Genomic DNA, 16,533 nt, shown 5'->3' on the forward strand with positions numbered 1-16,533 from the left:
GCACGAATTTTACCGGCCCTTTTAACTCTAACTAAGTCAAGTTTTCACTTATGGCTTAATATTTATTACTGCTGAAATCCCTTGGGGGTGTGGCTTAGCAAGGCGTCTTGGGCTTGAGTTGATTGTGCCTGATGCCTGCTCCTCGTTCTCGGACGGAGGATTGAGGGCATTCTCACGGGGATGCGGATACTTGCATGTATAAATTGAGTTAAAGCTGATAGTAAAGTCAGGACCAAGCCTTTGTGCCCGTGGAATCTTTCTAGGATTCATCTTAACATCTTCAGTGTTATGCTTTGATTTAAGCTACACTAGCTATATAATATAATTCAAATTTGTAATACTATATATCAACATACACCATAACTAGTTGATGATGTCAATCGGGCCTAACCTGGTTTAGGGGTTTAACAGGATAACTTAGGACTTGTTCGGCATTAGGGGGTAGGGGGGTTTATCGCGCGCGAGAGGGGGGGCAGTCTTAGAGTAGTATAGGGAGTAAAGGATAAAGGTATGCACGTGAAATACATTCCTGTGGATCTTTAGGATTATGTCATTAAGGCATGCATAAATTATCCATTAAGCAAGGAAATGGACTCCCTTGACTGACTAGTTAGGATTGATGCATGAAATATGCCAAGTGAAAGTGATCCCAAAAAAAGAATCAAATGCCTTTAAATGAACGCTTTGCTTGGGGAGTTTGTGCTATAAAGAGGTCCCACCAATAACTTATGCCAGGATAATTCACAGTAAGTGGGTGCTGGAGACGAATGGCCCTGAAATAGGAACCAGATGCCAGTAATAGTGCAAGTTGTGAAACCCCCACAAGTTTTGTCCCTGACCCTATCAAGGAGTCCGTACATTAAGGTATACAGGGTTGCTGGTTTCTTACTACATTAATAAGGTCTGAGTAAAGAAACTGTTGTTCAAACATAGGAATTATTGGAACATGCAGTTATTTGAGGAGCAATTTCTTCCGGTCAACGGGAGTTCTTGTGGAGTTTCAATAGGTGGCATATGTATGTAGTGGTTATGTGGTTAGCTGATGTAGGAGAGTACTAAATAATTTTTATGGCCGACTTAGTTTAATGATTTTAGGGCATTATGTAAAATTATGCATGTTATGTACTAAAGCATAGGGTTGAGTTATGCATATTATGTACTATACCATAGTAAATTAATGCATGTCGGAACATGCTGTTAACAGAAAATAGTTTAGTTTAGAATCCTAGCTTTGGGAGTTAGGGGTGGGAGTTAAAATCTCTCTTTTCTGGCACTAGGAAGGATTTTAACCTTCGATCTCCGGATTACAAGACCGGCGCTTTAGTGGCTAAGCTACTAGGGCATTGAAGGTTTAGAAGTTTATTTTCTAATCAGCCTGTTAGAGGGTTTAGAATTAGGAATAATGAGAAGTATAGGACGGAGGCAATTTGTCCGATGATGATAAATGGATCTTCGACTGGTATTCCTCCAATTCAAGTGAGGATTATTACGTCTGCTACTAGTACTCAGAATATAAATTGGGCGATGGGACGGAAGGTGAGGCCTTGTTGTTTGGATGTATGAAGTAGGGGTACGACTATAAGTACTAGGATAGAGAATAGTAGGGCAAGGACTCCCCCTAGTTTGTTGGGAATAGAGCGTAGGATAGCGTATGCAAATAAAAAGTATCATTCTGGTTTGATGTGAGGAGGGGTTACCAAGGGATTAGCTGGGGTAAAGTTTTCTGGATCTCCTAGTAGATTGGGTGAGAAAAGTGCTAGAGATGCGAGGGCTGTTAAGAGAAGAATGAATCCTAGAATGTCTTTATAGGAGAAGTATGGATGGAAGGAAATTTTGTCTGCGTCGGAGTTTAGGCCTAGTGGGTTATTTGAGCCGGTTTCATGTAGGAAGAGGGCGTGTAGAAGTGTGGCTGCTACAACTGCAAACGGGAGTAAGAAGTGAAATGCAAAGAATCGTGTTAGTGTTGCATTATCTACTGAGAAGCCACCTCAGATTCATTGTACTAGTATATCTCCTATATAGGGCACTGCTGAAAGGAGGTTTGTGATGACTGTTGCTCCTCAGAAAGATATTTGTCCTCATGGTAGGACGTATCCAACAAATGCAGTTATTATCACAAGGAGTAATAAGATTACTCCAATATTTCAGGTTTCTTTATATAAATAGGAGCCATAGTATAATCCTCGTCCGATATGCAGATAAATGCAGATAAAGAAGAAGGATGCTCCGTTGGCGTGAAGGTTGCGGATAATTCATCCGTAGTTTACGTCTCGGCAGATGTGGGCTACGGATGAAAATGCAGTTGAAATATCTGATGTGTAATGCATGGCCAGGAATAGTCCTGTTATAATTTGTATTATTAGGCAAAGTAGTAATAGAGAACCAAAATTTCATCATGCAGAAATATTGGAGGGGGCGGGGAGATCAATTAATGCGTCGTTAACAATTTTGAATAGGGGGTGTGTTTTTCGGATGACCATAAGTTCTTATAGTTGAATTACAACGGTGGTTTTTCAAGTCATTAGTCCTGGTTAAAATCCTGGTGAGAATTATGATATATTTTCTTGATCTTCTTTTATTGAGTTTGGTGGTGGGTTTGGTGGGAGTTGCTTCTAATCCTGCACCTTATTTTGCAGCTTTAGGGCTGGCAATGGCAGCTGGGATTGGGTGTGTTATTTTAGTTGGGCATGGTGGGTCATTAATTGGTTTAATGCTATTTTTAATTTATCTGGGGGGTATGTTGGTAGTATTTGCTTATTCAGCGGCTTTAGCTTCTGAGCCTTTTCCTGAAACATGGGGAGCGGGTTCGGTAAAAGCTTATGTATTAATGTATATATTTGGGGTGGGGATGGTAGGGTGGTGATTTTGAAGTGGTTATGGGGGCTGAGTTGTTGTAGATGAGTTTAAAGAATTTTTTATGGTACGGGGGGATGTAGGTGGAGTTTCTTTAATATATTCTGTTGGGGGTGGAATGTTAGTTGTTTGTGCGTGGGTTTTGTTACTATGTCTTTTTGTAGTGTTGGAGCTAACGCGTGGTCTAAGTCGAGGGGCGCTTCGAGCAGTTTAAGATATGGATAGGAGGGCGATGGCTAGGGCGATTGAGATTAAATAGGAGGTTAAATAGACTTTGATAATGTTGGTATTAGTTTTATCAAAGAGTGTGGAGATATAGTGGTGTGTGGGGTGTAGGCCTTTTGGTCCGATTTCTAGCCATTGTCGGTCGAATTTAGTTGCTTGTTTACCAAGTAAAAGGTTTAGCTTGGGTATGATTCGGTGGATAATAGGAGGGAAGAATCCTAATATGTTGGAGAAGTTGTGTAGTAATAGTGAGGGAGAGGTTTTGATTTGTTTGGTAGTTGCTGTGGCTAAGGCCAGTGCAATAATAAGACCTGTGACTGTAACTAGTAATGCGGCTAATTTAAGAGAGGGTGGTATTGTTATGGTGGGGGTTTTTGATGGCAGGAAGTTTAGGGTGAGGATTAGGCCTGCAATGATGCTTCCTCAGGCTAGGCGTTCGATTGGTGCAGTTAGTGTTTGGTGATTTTCATTAATTGGGGGTAGAGTTGTGAATCGAGGGGAGCCTATAGTTACAAAGAAAATGACTCGTAAGCTATAGACTGCTGTGAAGGATGTGGCAATTAGTGTTAGAGCTAGGGCTCAGGCGTTTAAGTGGGAGGTGTTGAGGGCTTCAATGATTGCATCTTTTGAGAAGAATCCTGCTAAGAAAGGCATTCCTGTGAGGGCGAGGCTTCCAATAATGAGACAAGAGGAAGTAAATGGCATGAGTTTGTGTAGGCCTCCTATTTTTCGGATGTCTTGTTCGTCATTTAGGCTGTGAATAATGGATCCTGAACACAGGAAGAGTATGGCCTTGAAGAAGGCGTGAGTACAGATGTGTAGAAAGGCTAGTTGGGGCTGATTAAGTCCAATGGTAACTATTATTAGGCCTAGTTGACTGGATGTTGAGAATGCTACAATTTTTTTGATGTCGTTTTGGGTGAGGGCACAGGTGGCGGTGAATAAAGTTGTTAGGGCGCCTAGGCATAGGCAGGTAGTTAGTGCTAGTTGATTATTTTCTATTAAAGGATGGAGTCGAATTAATAGGAAAATACCTGCAACTACTATAGTGCTTGAGTGTAGTAGGGCTGAAACTGGGGTTGGGCCTTCTATGGCGGAGGGTAATCAGGGATGTAGGCCGAATTGTGCAGATTTTCCAGTAGCGGCTAGGATAATTCCTATCAATGGCAGGGTTATATTGAAGTTTTTGGATAAAAGAAAGATCTGTGGGATTTCTCAGGAGTTAAAGTTTATTGCGATTCAGGCTATGGCTAGAATTAGACCTACATCTCCGACTCGGTTATAGATAACTGCTTGTAGGGCTGCTGTATTGGCGTCGGCCCGGCCGTGCCATCAACCAATCAGTAGGAAAGATATAATTCCTACTCCTTCTCAGCCGATGAACAGTTGGAATATGTTATTGGCAGTAACTAAGGTGATTATTGCTACTAGGAATAGTAGTAAGTACTTAAAGAATCGATTTAGGTAAGGGTCGGAATGTATATATCATGATGCAAATTCTAGAATTGATCATGTGACGTATAGGGCTACTGGGGTGAAAATTAGTGAGTAGTGGTCGAATTTAAAGCTAATATTAATGTCGAAACTTGAGATATTTATTCAGTTTCATGTAGTAATAATAGTTTCTGTTCCCTGGTCTAAAAAAATGAGTAAGGGGATAATGTTAATGAAGAATGCGGTGCATACTGCTGTTTTGACATATTTAAGGGCTCAGTCTTGTTTTAGAGGTTGTGGGTTGAGTGTTATGATAAGGGGCCAAATAAGGATTGTTAAGGTTAATAGGAGAGTAGTGATTATAATAGTGTTTACCATAGCTGCTACTTGGAGTTGCACCAAGAGTTTTTGGTTCCTAAGACCAACGGATGAACTATTATCCTTTAGAAGCGTTATGAATGAGCCATGGAATTTAACCATGGTGATAGGGATTAGCAGTCCTTATTGCTTCTAGCCTCTTTCGGTGGATAAGAGGAATTTAACCTCTATTTTTAGAACCACAATCTAATGTTTTGTGTTAAACTATATCTACAGTATCATCAGCCCCATATGATTTCGGGTTTTGTAATAAGGAGGATAACAGGTAGAAGGTGGAGTGTTATTAATAAGTGCTCTCGTGTGTGGAAAGGTTGTAAGTTAATAATATGTTGTGGTAGGGGCCCTCGTTGTGTTATTAAGAACAGGTATAATGAGTATGCTGCAGTGATAAGGGTCCCCGCTCCTGTTAGGATAAGAGTCCAAGGGGATCAATTAAATATTGTTGTAATAATTATTAATTCTCCTATTAGGTTGGGAAGAGGGGGTAATGCTAGATTTGCTAAGTTAGTGATGAATCATCAGGTGGCTGTTAGTGGGAAAAGAATTTGTAGGCCTCGGGCTAATACTATTGTTCGGCTATGGGTTCGTTCATATGTAGTATTAGCTAGGCAGAATAAGGCAGAGGATACTAAGCCATGGGCAATTATTAGTACCAAGGCTCCGGTAAAACCTCATGGTGTTTGAATTAGAATGCCTCCTGCTACCAGTCCTATGTGGCTTACAGATGAGTAGGCGATTAGTGATTTTAGGTCTGTTTGTCGTAGGCAAATAGAGCCTGTCATGATTACACCTCAGAGGGCTAAAGCAATAATAGGGTATACTAGGTCTTTTGATAGGGGATCTAGGATAATTATTATTCGTATTATACCATATCCCCCTAGTTTTAATAGAATTGCTGCTAGCACTATTGAACCTGCTACAGGGGCTTCTACGTGAGCTTTTGGCAGTCATAAGTGAATGCCATATAATGGTATTTTTACTAGGAATGCAATTAAACAGCCGGCTCATCAGATTTTATCTCCTCATGTATGAAGATTTATGGGCTGGGAGTATTGGATAGTTATTATTGAGAGAGTTCCTACGTCAGTATGTAGTAGTAGGAGGGCTACTAGTAAAGGGAGGGAGCCGGTCAAAGTGTAAAATAGAAAATAAGTTCCTGCACTTAATCGTTCGGCTTGATTTCCTCATCGGGTAATAATAATTAATGTTGGGATTAGGGTTGCTTCAAATATGATGTAGAATATAATGATTTCGGTAGCACCAAATGCTATAATTAAAAATATTTGTAGGGAGGCTAATAGTGTAATGTAAGTTCGTTGACGGTTAATAGGTTCTGTTTTGATGTGGTTTTGGCTGGCTAGAATTATAAGAGGAAGTAATCAGCAAGTAAGGACTAGTAATGGGGTTGACAAGGGATCTGTGCCTATGTAAAGGTTGGATGAGGTTCATCCTGTTTCTGAAAAATATTTTAGTCAGGTAAGGCTAATTAGGGCAATAGTGAAACTTTGGAAGGTTGTAGTGGTTCATAGTCATTTTGGGGAGGTTATTCAGATTGTGGGGAATAGTATAATTGTAGGGATTAAGATTTTTAGCATTGTAGTAGATTTAGGGCTTGTAGGCGGTCTGTTCCGTGGGTTCGGGCTGTAGCAACTAGTAATGCTAGACCTGCGCTAGCTTCGCAGGCTGAAAAAGCTAGTAGTAAAATGGGTGCGGCGGAGAAGGCGGTAGCTTCTAGTTGTAGTATTCAAAGGGCTAGGGCTAGGAATAAGGATAATATTATTCCTTCTAAGCAGAGTAATGCTGATATTAAGTGATTGCGGTGGAATGCCAGGCCTGTTAGCCCGAGGGTAAATGCTGAGGTAAAGGTAAAGTATACGGGTGTCATAAGGGAATCACGGACTTTAACCGTGGTTTTCTAAGCCGAAATCAGAGGTCTTATGTTTGGACTAATTCCCTATTCAGCTCATTCTAGGCCTCCTTGAATTCATTCATAAATTAGGCCTAATGTAAGTAGAATTAGTACAGTTGCAGCTCATAGTAGAGTATATGAGGGATCTGGCAGCTGGTTTCCTCAGGGCAGTGGTAGTAGGAGAGCGATTTCTAGGTCGAATAGCAGAAATAGAATAGCAATTAGGAAGAAGCGTAGGGAAAAAGGTAAGCGTGCTGATCCAAGAGGGTCAAAGCCGCATTCGTATGGGGATAGTTTTTCTGTGTCAGGGGTTATCTGAGGTAACCAGAATGACACTATGGCTAGGATTATAGAAAGGGCTGTGGAGATAGCTATTATAATTATAATTAGATTCATTATCTTTCCTTGGATTTTAACCAAGACTAGGTGATTGGAAGTCACTCGTACTAACTTTGGAATACTAGAAAGATATGAGCCTCATCAGTAAATAGAGACATATAGGAATAATCATACAACATCTACGAAGTGTCAATATCAGGCAGCTGCTTCGAATCCAAAGTGGTGTTCTGATGTAAAATGGTATTGGATTTGTCGTAGGAGGCAGACAGCCAGGAAAGATGTGCCAATAATGACATGAAGTCCATGGAATCCTGTTGCTACAAAGAATGTTGAACCATATACTCCATCTGCAATGGTAAAGGGGGCTTCGTAATATTCTATAGCTTGGAGAGCGGTGAAGTATAGGCCTAGTAGAATTGTAAGGACAAGGGATTGAATAGCTTGTTTGCGTTCCCCTTCTATTAGGCTGTGGTGTGCTCATGTGACGGTTACGCCAGATGCTAGTAGGACGGCGGTGTTAAGTAGTGGGACTTCAAAGGGGTCTAAGGTTATAACTCCAGTGGGTGGTCAACATCCTCCAAGTTCTGGGGTGGGAGCGAGACTGGAGTGGTAGAATGCTCAGAAAAATCCTAGGAAGAAGAAAACTTCTGATGTGATGAAGAGGATTATGCCATATCGTAGGCCTTTTTGTACAGGGGGTGTGTGGTGACCTTGGAAAGTGCCTTCCCGTACAATGTCTCGTCATCATTGGTATATGGTGAGGAGCAATAGTACTAGACCTAGTGTTATTAAGGTTGTTGAATGAAAATGGAATCAGATTGCTAAACCTGATGTTATTAGGAGAGCAGCTACTGCGCCGGTTAAGGGCCATGGGCTAGGATCGACCATATGATATGCATGTGCTTGGTGGGCCATTAGACGTTTTCTTGTAGGTATAGGCTTAATAAGAGAACAAACACATAAGCTTGAATTACGGCTACCGCCACTTCTAGTAGTGTTAATAATACTAGTAGAATAGCGGTGAGTGTGGCTACTGTAGTTATTATAGGCATTAGTGTAATTGTTGCGGTTGAAATTAGTTGGATTAATAGATGGCCAGCTGTAAGGTTAGCTGTTAATCGTACGCCTAGTGCTAAAGGTCGAATAAATAGACTAATTGTTTCGATAATGATTAGAACTGGAATTAGTGGGACGGGAGTACCTTCTGGTAGGAGATGGCCTAGTGCCGCTGTTGGTTGATTTCGTAGTCCAATAATTACGGTTGCTAGCCAAAGTGGGACAGCTAGTCCTATATTTAATGATAGTTGGGTTGTTGGTGTAAAAGTGTATGGGAGTAAGCCTAGGACATTAAGGGTTAAAATGAAGATTATTAATGAGGCTAGAATTATTGCTCATTTGTGGCCTGCTTGGTTGATGGGTAGTAGTAGTTGTTGTGTAAATGTTTTAATAAATCAGCTTTGAAGAGATACTAAACGGTTGTTTTGATAACGGTTAGTGGGAGCGGGTACTAGGATTCAAGGTAAAGTAAGTGCAATAGCAATTAGGGGAATTCCAAGGTGTGTGGGGCTTATGAATTGATCAAATAGGTTTAGTGCCATGGTCAGTTTCAGGTGTCTGATTTAAGGGTTTCGGCGCTTAGCGCTGTTACTTCATTTGTAAATGTGTGGTTTAGCACTTTGTTGGGGATTACTGTTAGAAAAATTAGTCATGAGAACACAAGGATTGCAAATCATGGGGCGGGGTTTAATTGTGGCATATCACTAAGGGTGGTTGGGGAGCACCAATCTTTAGCTTAAAAGGCTAACGCTAAACCCTATTTAGCTTCTTAGTGAGGCGTCTTCAAGCATAAGGGAGGATCAATTTTCAAAATGTTCTAGAGGAACGGCTTCTACAACAATTGGTATAAAGCTGTGGTTGGCCCCGCAAATTTCAGAACATTGACCATAGAATACTCCTGGGCGGGAGGTGATAAAGGATGTTTGGTTTAGTCGTCCTGGTACGGCGTCTATTTTAATTCCTAGTGCGGGAACAGCTCAGGAGTGTAATACATCTTCAGCTGATACTAGTACTCGAATTGGAGATTCTATGGGAATTACTATTCGATGGTCAGTTTCAAGTAGTCGGAATTGGCCTGGAACTAGGTCTTGTGTTGGGATTATGTATGAATCAAAAGCTAGATTTTCATAATCTGTATACTCATAGCTTCAGTATCATTGGTGTCCTATGGCTTTTACAGTTAAATGGGGATCATTTACTTCATCCATTAGATAAAGAATTCGAAGGGATGGGAGAGCAATCAGAATTAGGATCACAGCGGGTAGAATTGTTCATACAATTTCAATTTCTTGAGAATCTAAGATGTATTTGTTGGTAAGTTTGGTGGTAACTATCACAACAATAATATATAGTACTAAAGTGCTAATTAGAAAAACGATTATTAAGGCATGGTCGTGGAAGTGGAGAAGTTCTTCTATTACAGGGGAGGCCGCGTCTTGGAATCCTAATTGTGAGGGATGTGCCATTAAGCTGTTAAGCTTAAGATGCGCAGGATTTTAACCTACAATTTTGCCTTGACAAGGCAGTGTAATGTTCTTTTTTACTAGCATCTTATAGAAGAAAGTGACAGAGCGGTTATGTGACTGGCTTGAAACTAGTTTATGGGGGTTCGATTCCTTCCTTTCTCGTTAATTTGTTCGTACTTGTACGAATGCTGGTTCTTCGAATGTGTGATAGGGGGGAGGACATCCATGTAATCATTCTACGTTTGTAGAGGTTAATTCGACAGACATTACTTCTCGTTTAGCAGTAAAGGCTTCCCATAAAATATAAAGGAACATTACAACTGCTACTAGAGAGATTATAGAGCCAATAGATGAAATAATATTTCATAGTGAGTAGGCGTCTGGGTAATCTGAGTATCGTCGTGGCATTCCGGCTAAGCCTAGGAAATGCTGGGGGAAGAAGGTGAGATTAACTCCTACAAATATTGTTCCGAAGTGAATTTTTGTTCAGGTGTCATGTATTGTGTAACCTGTGAATAGAGGGAATCAATGTACGAAAGCTCCTATAATGGCAAATACGGCTCCCATTGATAGGACATAATGAAAGTGGGCTACTACATAGTATGTATCATGAAGTACAATGTCTAAGGATGAGTTGGCTAATACGATTCCTGTAAGCCCTCCTACAGTAAATAGGAAGATAAATCCAAGGGCCCATAGTATAGGAGTTTCTCATTTAATGGATCCTCCATGTAGGGTAGCAAGTCAGCTGAATACTTTTACACCTGTTGGGATTGCGATAATTATTGTTGCGGATGTAAAGTATGCTCGAGTGTCTACATCCATTCCTACTGTAAATATGTGATGGGCTCATACGATGAAGCCTAGTAAACCAATGGCTATTATAGCTCAAACTATTCCTATATATCCAAAGGGTTCTTTTTTCCCGGAGTAGTAGGCTACGATGTGAGAAATTATTCCAAAGCCTGGAAGAATTAAAATATATACTTCTGGGTGGCCAAAGAATCAAAATAAATGTTGATAAAGAATGGGGTCTCCCCCTCCGGCGGGATCAAAGAATGTTGTATTAAGGTTTCGGTCTGTTAGGAGTATTGTAATGCCAGCAGCCAGAACAGGTAGGGACAATAGTAGAAGTACGGCTGTAATTAGAACAGCTCAAACAAATAGAGGGGTTTGGTATTGGGAGATGGCAGGGGGTTTCATGTTAATAATGGTTGTAATAAAATTAATGGCTCCTAAAATAGAGGAGACACCTGCGAGGTGTAGAGAAAAAATGGTTAAGTCTACAGAAGCCCCGGCATGTGCAAGATTTCCAGCAAGAGGAGGATAAACAGTTCATCCTGTACCTGCCCCGGCTTCAACTCCGGAAGAAGCTAATAGCAGCAGGAAAGAGGGGGGAAGTAGTCAGAAGCTTATATTATTTATTCGTGGGAATGCTATATCTGGTGCCCCAATTATTAGTGGCACAAGTCAGTTACCAAAGCCTCCGATTATGATTGGTATTACTATAAAGAAAATTATGATGAAGGCATGAGCAGTAACAATAACATTGTAAATCTGGTCATCCCCTAGAAGGGCTCCGGGTTGGGCTAGCTCAGCCCGAATTAGCAAGCTAAGGGCTGTACCAACTATTCCGGCTCAAGCACCAAATACTAAGTAGAGGGTACCAATGTCTTTATGATTAGTTGAGAAGAATCAGCGTGTGATTGTCACAGGTAGGATGGCCGAGGGTTTAGGCGGTGGATTGTAGCTCCATGTACAAAGGTTTAAGTCCTTTTCCTATCAAGTCTTGTGGTGTATAACACATCGGATTGCAAATCCGAAGATGCAGGTTAATTGCCTGCCGGGGCTTTCCCCGCCTTTTTTAAAAGGAGGCGGGGAAAGTAGATGAATGCTCGCTGGCTTGAGCGTCTAGCTGTTAACTAGGAGTTTGTAGGATCGAGGCCTTCTCATCTAGTAAGGCTTTAGCTTAATTAAAGTGTCTGAGTTGCATTCAGAAGATGTGGGATAGAGTCCCGCAAGCCTTAGGCAGAGACTAGGAGATTTTAACTCCTACTTAAAGCTTTGAAGGCTTTTGGTCTTACATTATCCTAAGTCTCTAGTTAACTAATATTTGGGCGAGGGGGGCTAGGGGTAGTAGTATAAGGGTTGCAGTTATTGTAGTAGTTAGTAGGATTTTATTTTGTGTGTTTTGTATGCGTCATGGGGTTAGTGAGTTATTTGTGTTTGGGGCTATGGTAAGGGTTATGGAGTAGCATAGTCGTAGGTAAAAATATAGGCTTAGTAGTGCGCTTAGGGCTATTACTGTTGCAGTTAGGGGTAGGCCTTGTGTGGTGAGTTCTTGTAGAATTAATCATTTTGGTATAAATCCTGTTAGTGGGGGGAGTCCTCCTAATGAGAGTAAAGCGAGGGCGGCAGTTGCTGTTAGGATGGGGGTTTTAGCTCAGCTTGTTGCTAATGTGTTGATTTTTGTAGCACTTATTAACTTAAATGTTAGGAAAGTTGCTATTGTTATAATGATATATAGACATAATGTTAGAATGGTTAGTTGTGGCTTTAGTTGTACAATTATGATTATTCATCCAAGGTGGGCGATTGATGAGTAGGCTAGAATTTTTCGTAGTTGGGTTTGATTTAGGCCTCCTCATCCTCCAATAAATACTGATATGAGTCCTAGAATTGTTAGTAGTTGAGGGTGTGTAAATGATGCTATTTGAATAATTAGGGCGAAGGGGGCGAGCTTTTGTCAGGTGGCTATGATAAGTCCTGTTGTGAGGTCAAGTCCTTGTATTACAGGGGGTATTCAGAAATGTATTGGGGCTAGGCCTACTTTTAGTGCTAGAGCTATTGTGGCGAGTGTGGTTGCGATAGGGTGGGTTAAGCAATTGATGTTTCATTCTCCTGTTGCTCAAGCATTAATAGTGCTGGCAAATAGGATGGTTGCTGCTGCAGCTGCTTGTGCTAGGAAATATTTAGTGGTTGCTTCTACTGCTCGTGGGTGGTGATGTTGGGCTATGAGTGGTAAAATTGCTAATGTATTAATTTCAAGTCCTATTCAAGCTAGTAGTCAGTGGGAGCTTATAAATGTTAGGGCTGTGCCTAGGCCCAGGCTGGATAATAAAAGTATAATAATGTAAGGGCTCATTGGTAAGAGAAGGATTTTAACCTACATTTTTGGGGTATGGGCCCAAAAGCTTGATTTAGCTGATCTTACTAGGAAGTGGTGTAATGGGAACACTTGGAGTTTTGATCTCCATAATATGGGTTCGAGTCCCTTCTTTCTAAGGAGCTGGGGGGATTTTAACCTCCATGATTCACTCTATCAAAGTGGTCCTTGGGCATTCGGGCACAGCTCCAGACTATAGTTGGGGTGGTAGGCCTGTTAGTGCAATAGGCAGGGCAATGTGTCATAGAATTAGGGCTAGTGTGAGAGGTAGGAAGTTTTTTCATACTAAGTGTATTAGTTGGTCGTATCGGAATCGGGGGTAGGAGGCACGTACTCATAAAAATAATATGGAGAGGAGGGCAGCTTTAGTTATAATGTTGATTGAGGTGATTTCTGGTATGATAATATTGTGGGTTGTACCTAGGAATAGAATGGCTGAAAGGGTGTTTATTAAGAGGATGTTGGCGTATTCGGCCAGGAAAAATAGGGCGAAGGGTCCTCCGGCATATTCTACATTGAAACCAGAGACGAGTTCTGATTCTCCTTCTGTAAGGTCGAAGGGGGCTCGGTTTGTTTCTGCTAGGGTAGAAATGTATCATATGGCAGCTAGGGGTCATGCTGGGATAAGCAGTCATACTGCTTCTTGGGTTGTATTAAATATTTGTAGGGTGAAACCTCCTGTAAAGATAATAATAGATAGCAGAATTAATCCTAAACTAACTTCATAGGAAATGGTTTGGGCAACTGCTCGTAGGGCCCCGATTAAGGCATATTTTGAATTAGAGGCCCATCCTGAACCTAGAATAGAGTAAACTGCTAAGCTTGAAAGGGCTAAGATAAATAATATGCCTAGATTTAGGTCTGTTATTGAATGTGGTATGGGTATTGGTGCTCATAAAGTAAGGGCTAGGGTAAGAGCTAATATGGGGGTTGCTAGGAATAGAAAAGGGGAGGATGTTGAAGGGCGTAGGGGCTCTTTAATAAATAGCTTGACACCGTCTGCGATTGGTTGTAGGAGTCCGTAGGGTCCTACTACGTTTGGGCCCTTACGTAGTTGCATATATCCTAGTACTTTGCGTTCAATTAGGGTTAGGAAGGCGACTGCTAATAGTACGGGCACGATATAGGCTAGAGGATTAATTAGGTATGTAATTAGAAGTGCTATCATAATTAAGAGGAGGATTTGAACCTCCGGGGGAAAGGGCTTAGGCCTTTTGCAATTACCGGGCTCTGCCATCTTAATAATCTTATCTCGATTATAGGGTTATGCCCTCTCATTATTTAATTTAGTTGATTGCATTAAATAGGGGTGGGGCGTATTAATAATATGGGCCCCCTTTTTCCGGTCCTTTCGTACTAGGAAAAGTGGCATTACAGATAGAAACTGACCTGGATTGCTCCGGTCTGAACTCAGATCACGTAGGACTTTAATCGTTGAACAAACGAACCCTTAATAGCGGCTGCACCATTAGGATGTCCTGATCCAACATCGAGGTCGTAAACCCCCTTGTCGATATGGACTCTTAAAGGGGATTGCGCTGTTATCCCTAGGGTAACTTGGTCCGTTGATCGGCATAAGAGCCGGATCTTTGTGGTCAGAAGTTCTGTGCCTTAGAGGTGTCTCTCTTAGTTTTAGGATATAATCCCGGTCCGCGTGGGAGCTTTGTTTTCTCCCGCGGTCGCCCCAACCGAAGACAGGGATCAATTGCTATTTAGTTTAATCTTGTTTAGGTTCTTGACATAGTTGATCTTAAGTCTTAAGCTCCAAAGGGTCTTCTCGTCTTGTAGTTTTATGCCCGCTTCTGCACGGGCAGATCAATTTCATTGACTTGAAAGGGGAGACAGTTAAGCCCTCGTTCCACCATTCATACAGGTCTTCATTTAAAAGACAAGTGATTGCGCTACCTTCGCACGGTCAAAATACCGCGGCCGTTTAACTTGTCACTGGGCAGGCAAGACCTCCTATACGTTGATTTTTGCAGGAGGCGATGTTTTTGGTAAACAGGCGAGGCTTATAAGTGTTTGCCGAGTTCCTTCCTTTTCTTTTAGTCTTTCCTATGTAGGCCTTCCGGTGTGGGTTTAACGATTGTTTTATGTGAAGTTTTCTTGTTATTTTAGGTGTTCACATTGCCCTCTTTTATTGGGTTCGGTAATTACTAGTGGTTAGTCCGATCTAGTATACACGTAGGCTAGGAGAAAGGGGTTCTTTCTTATTACTCATTTTAGCAGTATTTCTTCCATGTAGGCATGGAATGGCCTAATAAAGTTAGGGGTTTTAGATAGTATATTTGGATAATGGATTTTTATTCCGCCAGAGCTTTAACGCTTTCTGTTTTGATGGCTGCTTTTAGGCCCACTAGAGCGGTTTTATCTTATTTAATATAATCTTTAACCTCCTGATGAGGCTGTGTCCTGTTTCAAAGGGGCTGTACCCCCTTTGACTAACTCTCACATGTTTCTTTGTCTCGTGTATTTTAAATTTATTTTTGAGTTAAGGAGTGTGAGGCTGAACTTCTATTCATTTCTTAGGCAACCAGCTATAACTAGGTTCGGTAGGTTTGTCACCTCTACCCGGAAATCTTCCCACTCTTTTGCCACAGAGACGGGTTGGCCCTAATTAATAGGCTGTTTCGGGGTAGCTCACGTAGTTTCGGGGTTTTGAACTAAAGTACTCTTTGCTCAGAAGGGCTAGCTAAATCATGATGCAAAAGGTACGAGATTTAATCTCTGCTTTGTAGAGCTTTAATGATTTGTTTCATTTCTCTTTCAGCATTCCCTTGCGGTACTTTTTCTATAGCTTTATGTAGTGCCTTTTCTGTCTCACATACTTGGGCGGTAAAATGTTTTAATTTGGGTTGTTGTGGTTTTATAAAGATTTTTAATGTTGATAGGTAATTTTTGGTATTTAAGCTAGCTGTTTAGCTCAGGGCGATCCAACTTGCATGGATGTCTTCTCGGTGTAAGGGAGATGCTTAACTGTCTCAGCCACGTCCTGATTGTTCCAAGTGCACCTTCCGGTACACTTACCATGTTACGACTTGCCTCCCCGTGTGAGTATGTGTTTTATTATATATTGAATGATTATAAATGTGGGGAGAGTGACGGGCGGTGTGTGCGCGTCTCAGAGCCTAATTCAAAAGTACACTCTATTTGTTTTTTACTGCTAAATCCACCTTCAGACATTTGTTTCAGTATGTCATTCGTAGTATTCTATGTATGTAGAAAATGTAGCCCATTTCTTCCCACTTCGTACGCTACACCTCGACCTGACGTTTTTGGGCGAGCCCATTTTGCTTACTGTTGGACCTTCACAGGGTAAGCTGACGACGGCGGTATATAGGCGGGGAAAACAAGAAGTGGTGAGGTTTAACGGGGGTTATCGGTTCTAGAACAGGCTCCTCTAGGTGGGTCTGAGACACCGCCAAGTCCTTTGGGTTTTAAGCTGTGCTCGTAGTACCCGGGCGGATGTTTGTGTAAATATACATCTAGGTTTATGGCTAAGCATAGTGGGGTATCTAATCCCAGTTTGTTTCTTAGCTTTCGTGGGGTCAGGTAATGATGTTTAAAGCTACTTTCGTGTTTGGGCTTCGTGTTCTCGGAGTGCGTATGACAGCTTAGAGGGTCTTTAGCTTTATTTGTTCGTTTTCCTTAACCACCCTTTACGCCGTGCCTATCAACTGGGGTCTTTCGTATAACCGCGGTGGCTG

The 16,533-nt window shown here is 41.5% G+C and overlaps 7 protein-coding genes across 7 annotated transcripts in view; all 7 read right to left on the bottom strand.

Moving 5' to 3' along the window:
* The window catches only part of LOC132858776 (scavenger receptor cysteine-rich type 1 protein M130-like), a 103,787-nt gene that overhangs the window by 75,035 nt on the left and 12,219 nt on the right, over nt 1-16,533 (bottom strand). The gene's annotated exons all lie outside the window — the stretch shown is intronic.
* Nucleotides 1,343-2,677, bottom strand: LOC132858795 (cytochrome b-like). Its single transcript, XM_060889260.1, is given in 1 exon segment — nt 1,343-2,677. A coding segment is annotated over 1 exon segment (813 nt). The 5' UTR covers nt 2,481-2,677; the 3' UTR covers nt 1,343-1,667.
* LOC132858791 (NADH-ubiquinone oxidoreductase chain 5-like) lies at nt 2,699-4,890 on the bottom strand. Its single transcript, XM_060889256.1, is given in 1 exon segment — nt 2,699-4,890. A coding segment is annotated over 1 exon segment (1,827 nt). The 3' UTR covers nt 2,699-3,063.
* On the bottom strand, nt 5,105-7,119 carry LOC132858792 (NADH-ubiquinone oxidoreductase chain 4-like). The gene is given in 1 exon segment (XM_060889257.1): nt 5,105-7,119. A coding segment is annotated over 1 exon segment (1,077 nt). The 5' UTR covers nt 6,486-7,119; the 3' UTR covers nt 5,105-5,408.
* Nucleotides 7,269-8,736, bottom strand: LOC132858796 (ATP synthase subunit a-like). The gene is given in 1 exon segment (XM_060889261.1): nt 7,269-8,736. A coding segment is annotated over 1 exon segment (684 nt). The 3' UTR covers nt 7,269-8,052.
* On the bottom strand, nt 9,746-12,832 carry LOC132858794 (NADH-ubiquinone oxidoreductase chain 2-like). Its single transcript, XM_060889259.1, is given in 1 exon segment — nt 9,746-12,832. A coding segment is annotated over 1 exon segment (972 nt). The 3' UTR covers nt 9,746-11,860.
* LOC132858793 (NADH-ubiquinone oxidoreductase chain 1-like) lies at nt 13,017-15,760 on the bottom strand. The gene is given in 1 exon segment (XM_060889258.1): nt 13,017-15,760. A coding segment is annotated over 1 exon segment (1,044 nt). The 5' UTR covers nt 14,064-15,760; the 3' UTR covers nt 13,017-13,019.

The sequence above is a fragment of the Tachysurus vachellii genome, chromosome 16 (genome assembly GCF_030014155.1).
Source record: "Tachysurus vachellii isolate PV-2020 chromosome 16, HZAU_Pvac_v1, whole genome shotgun sequence".
Taxonomy (NCBI): domain Eukaryota; kingdom Metazoa; phylum Chordata; class Actinopteri; order Siluriformes; family Bagridae; genus Tachysurus; species Tachysurus vachellii.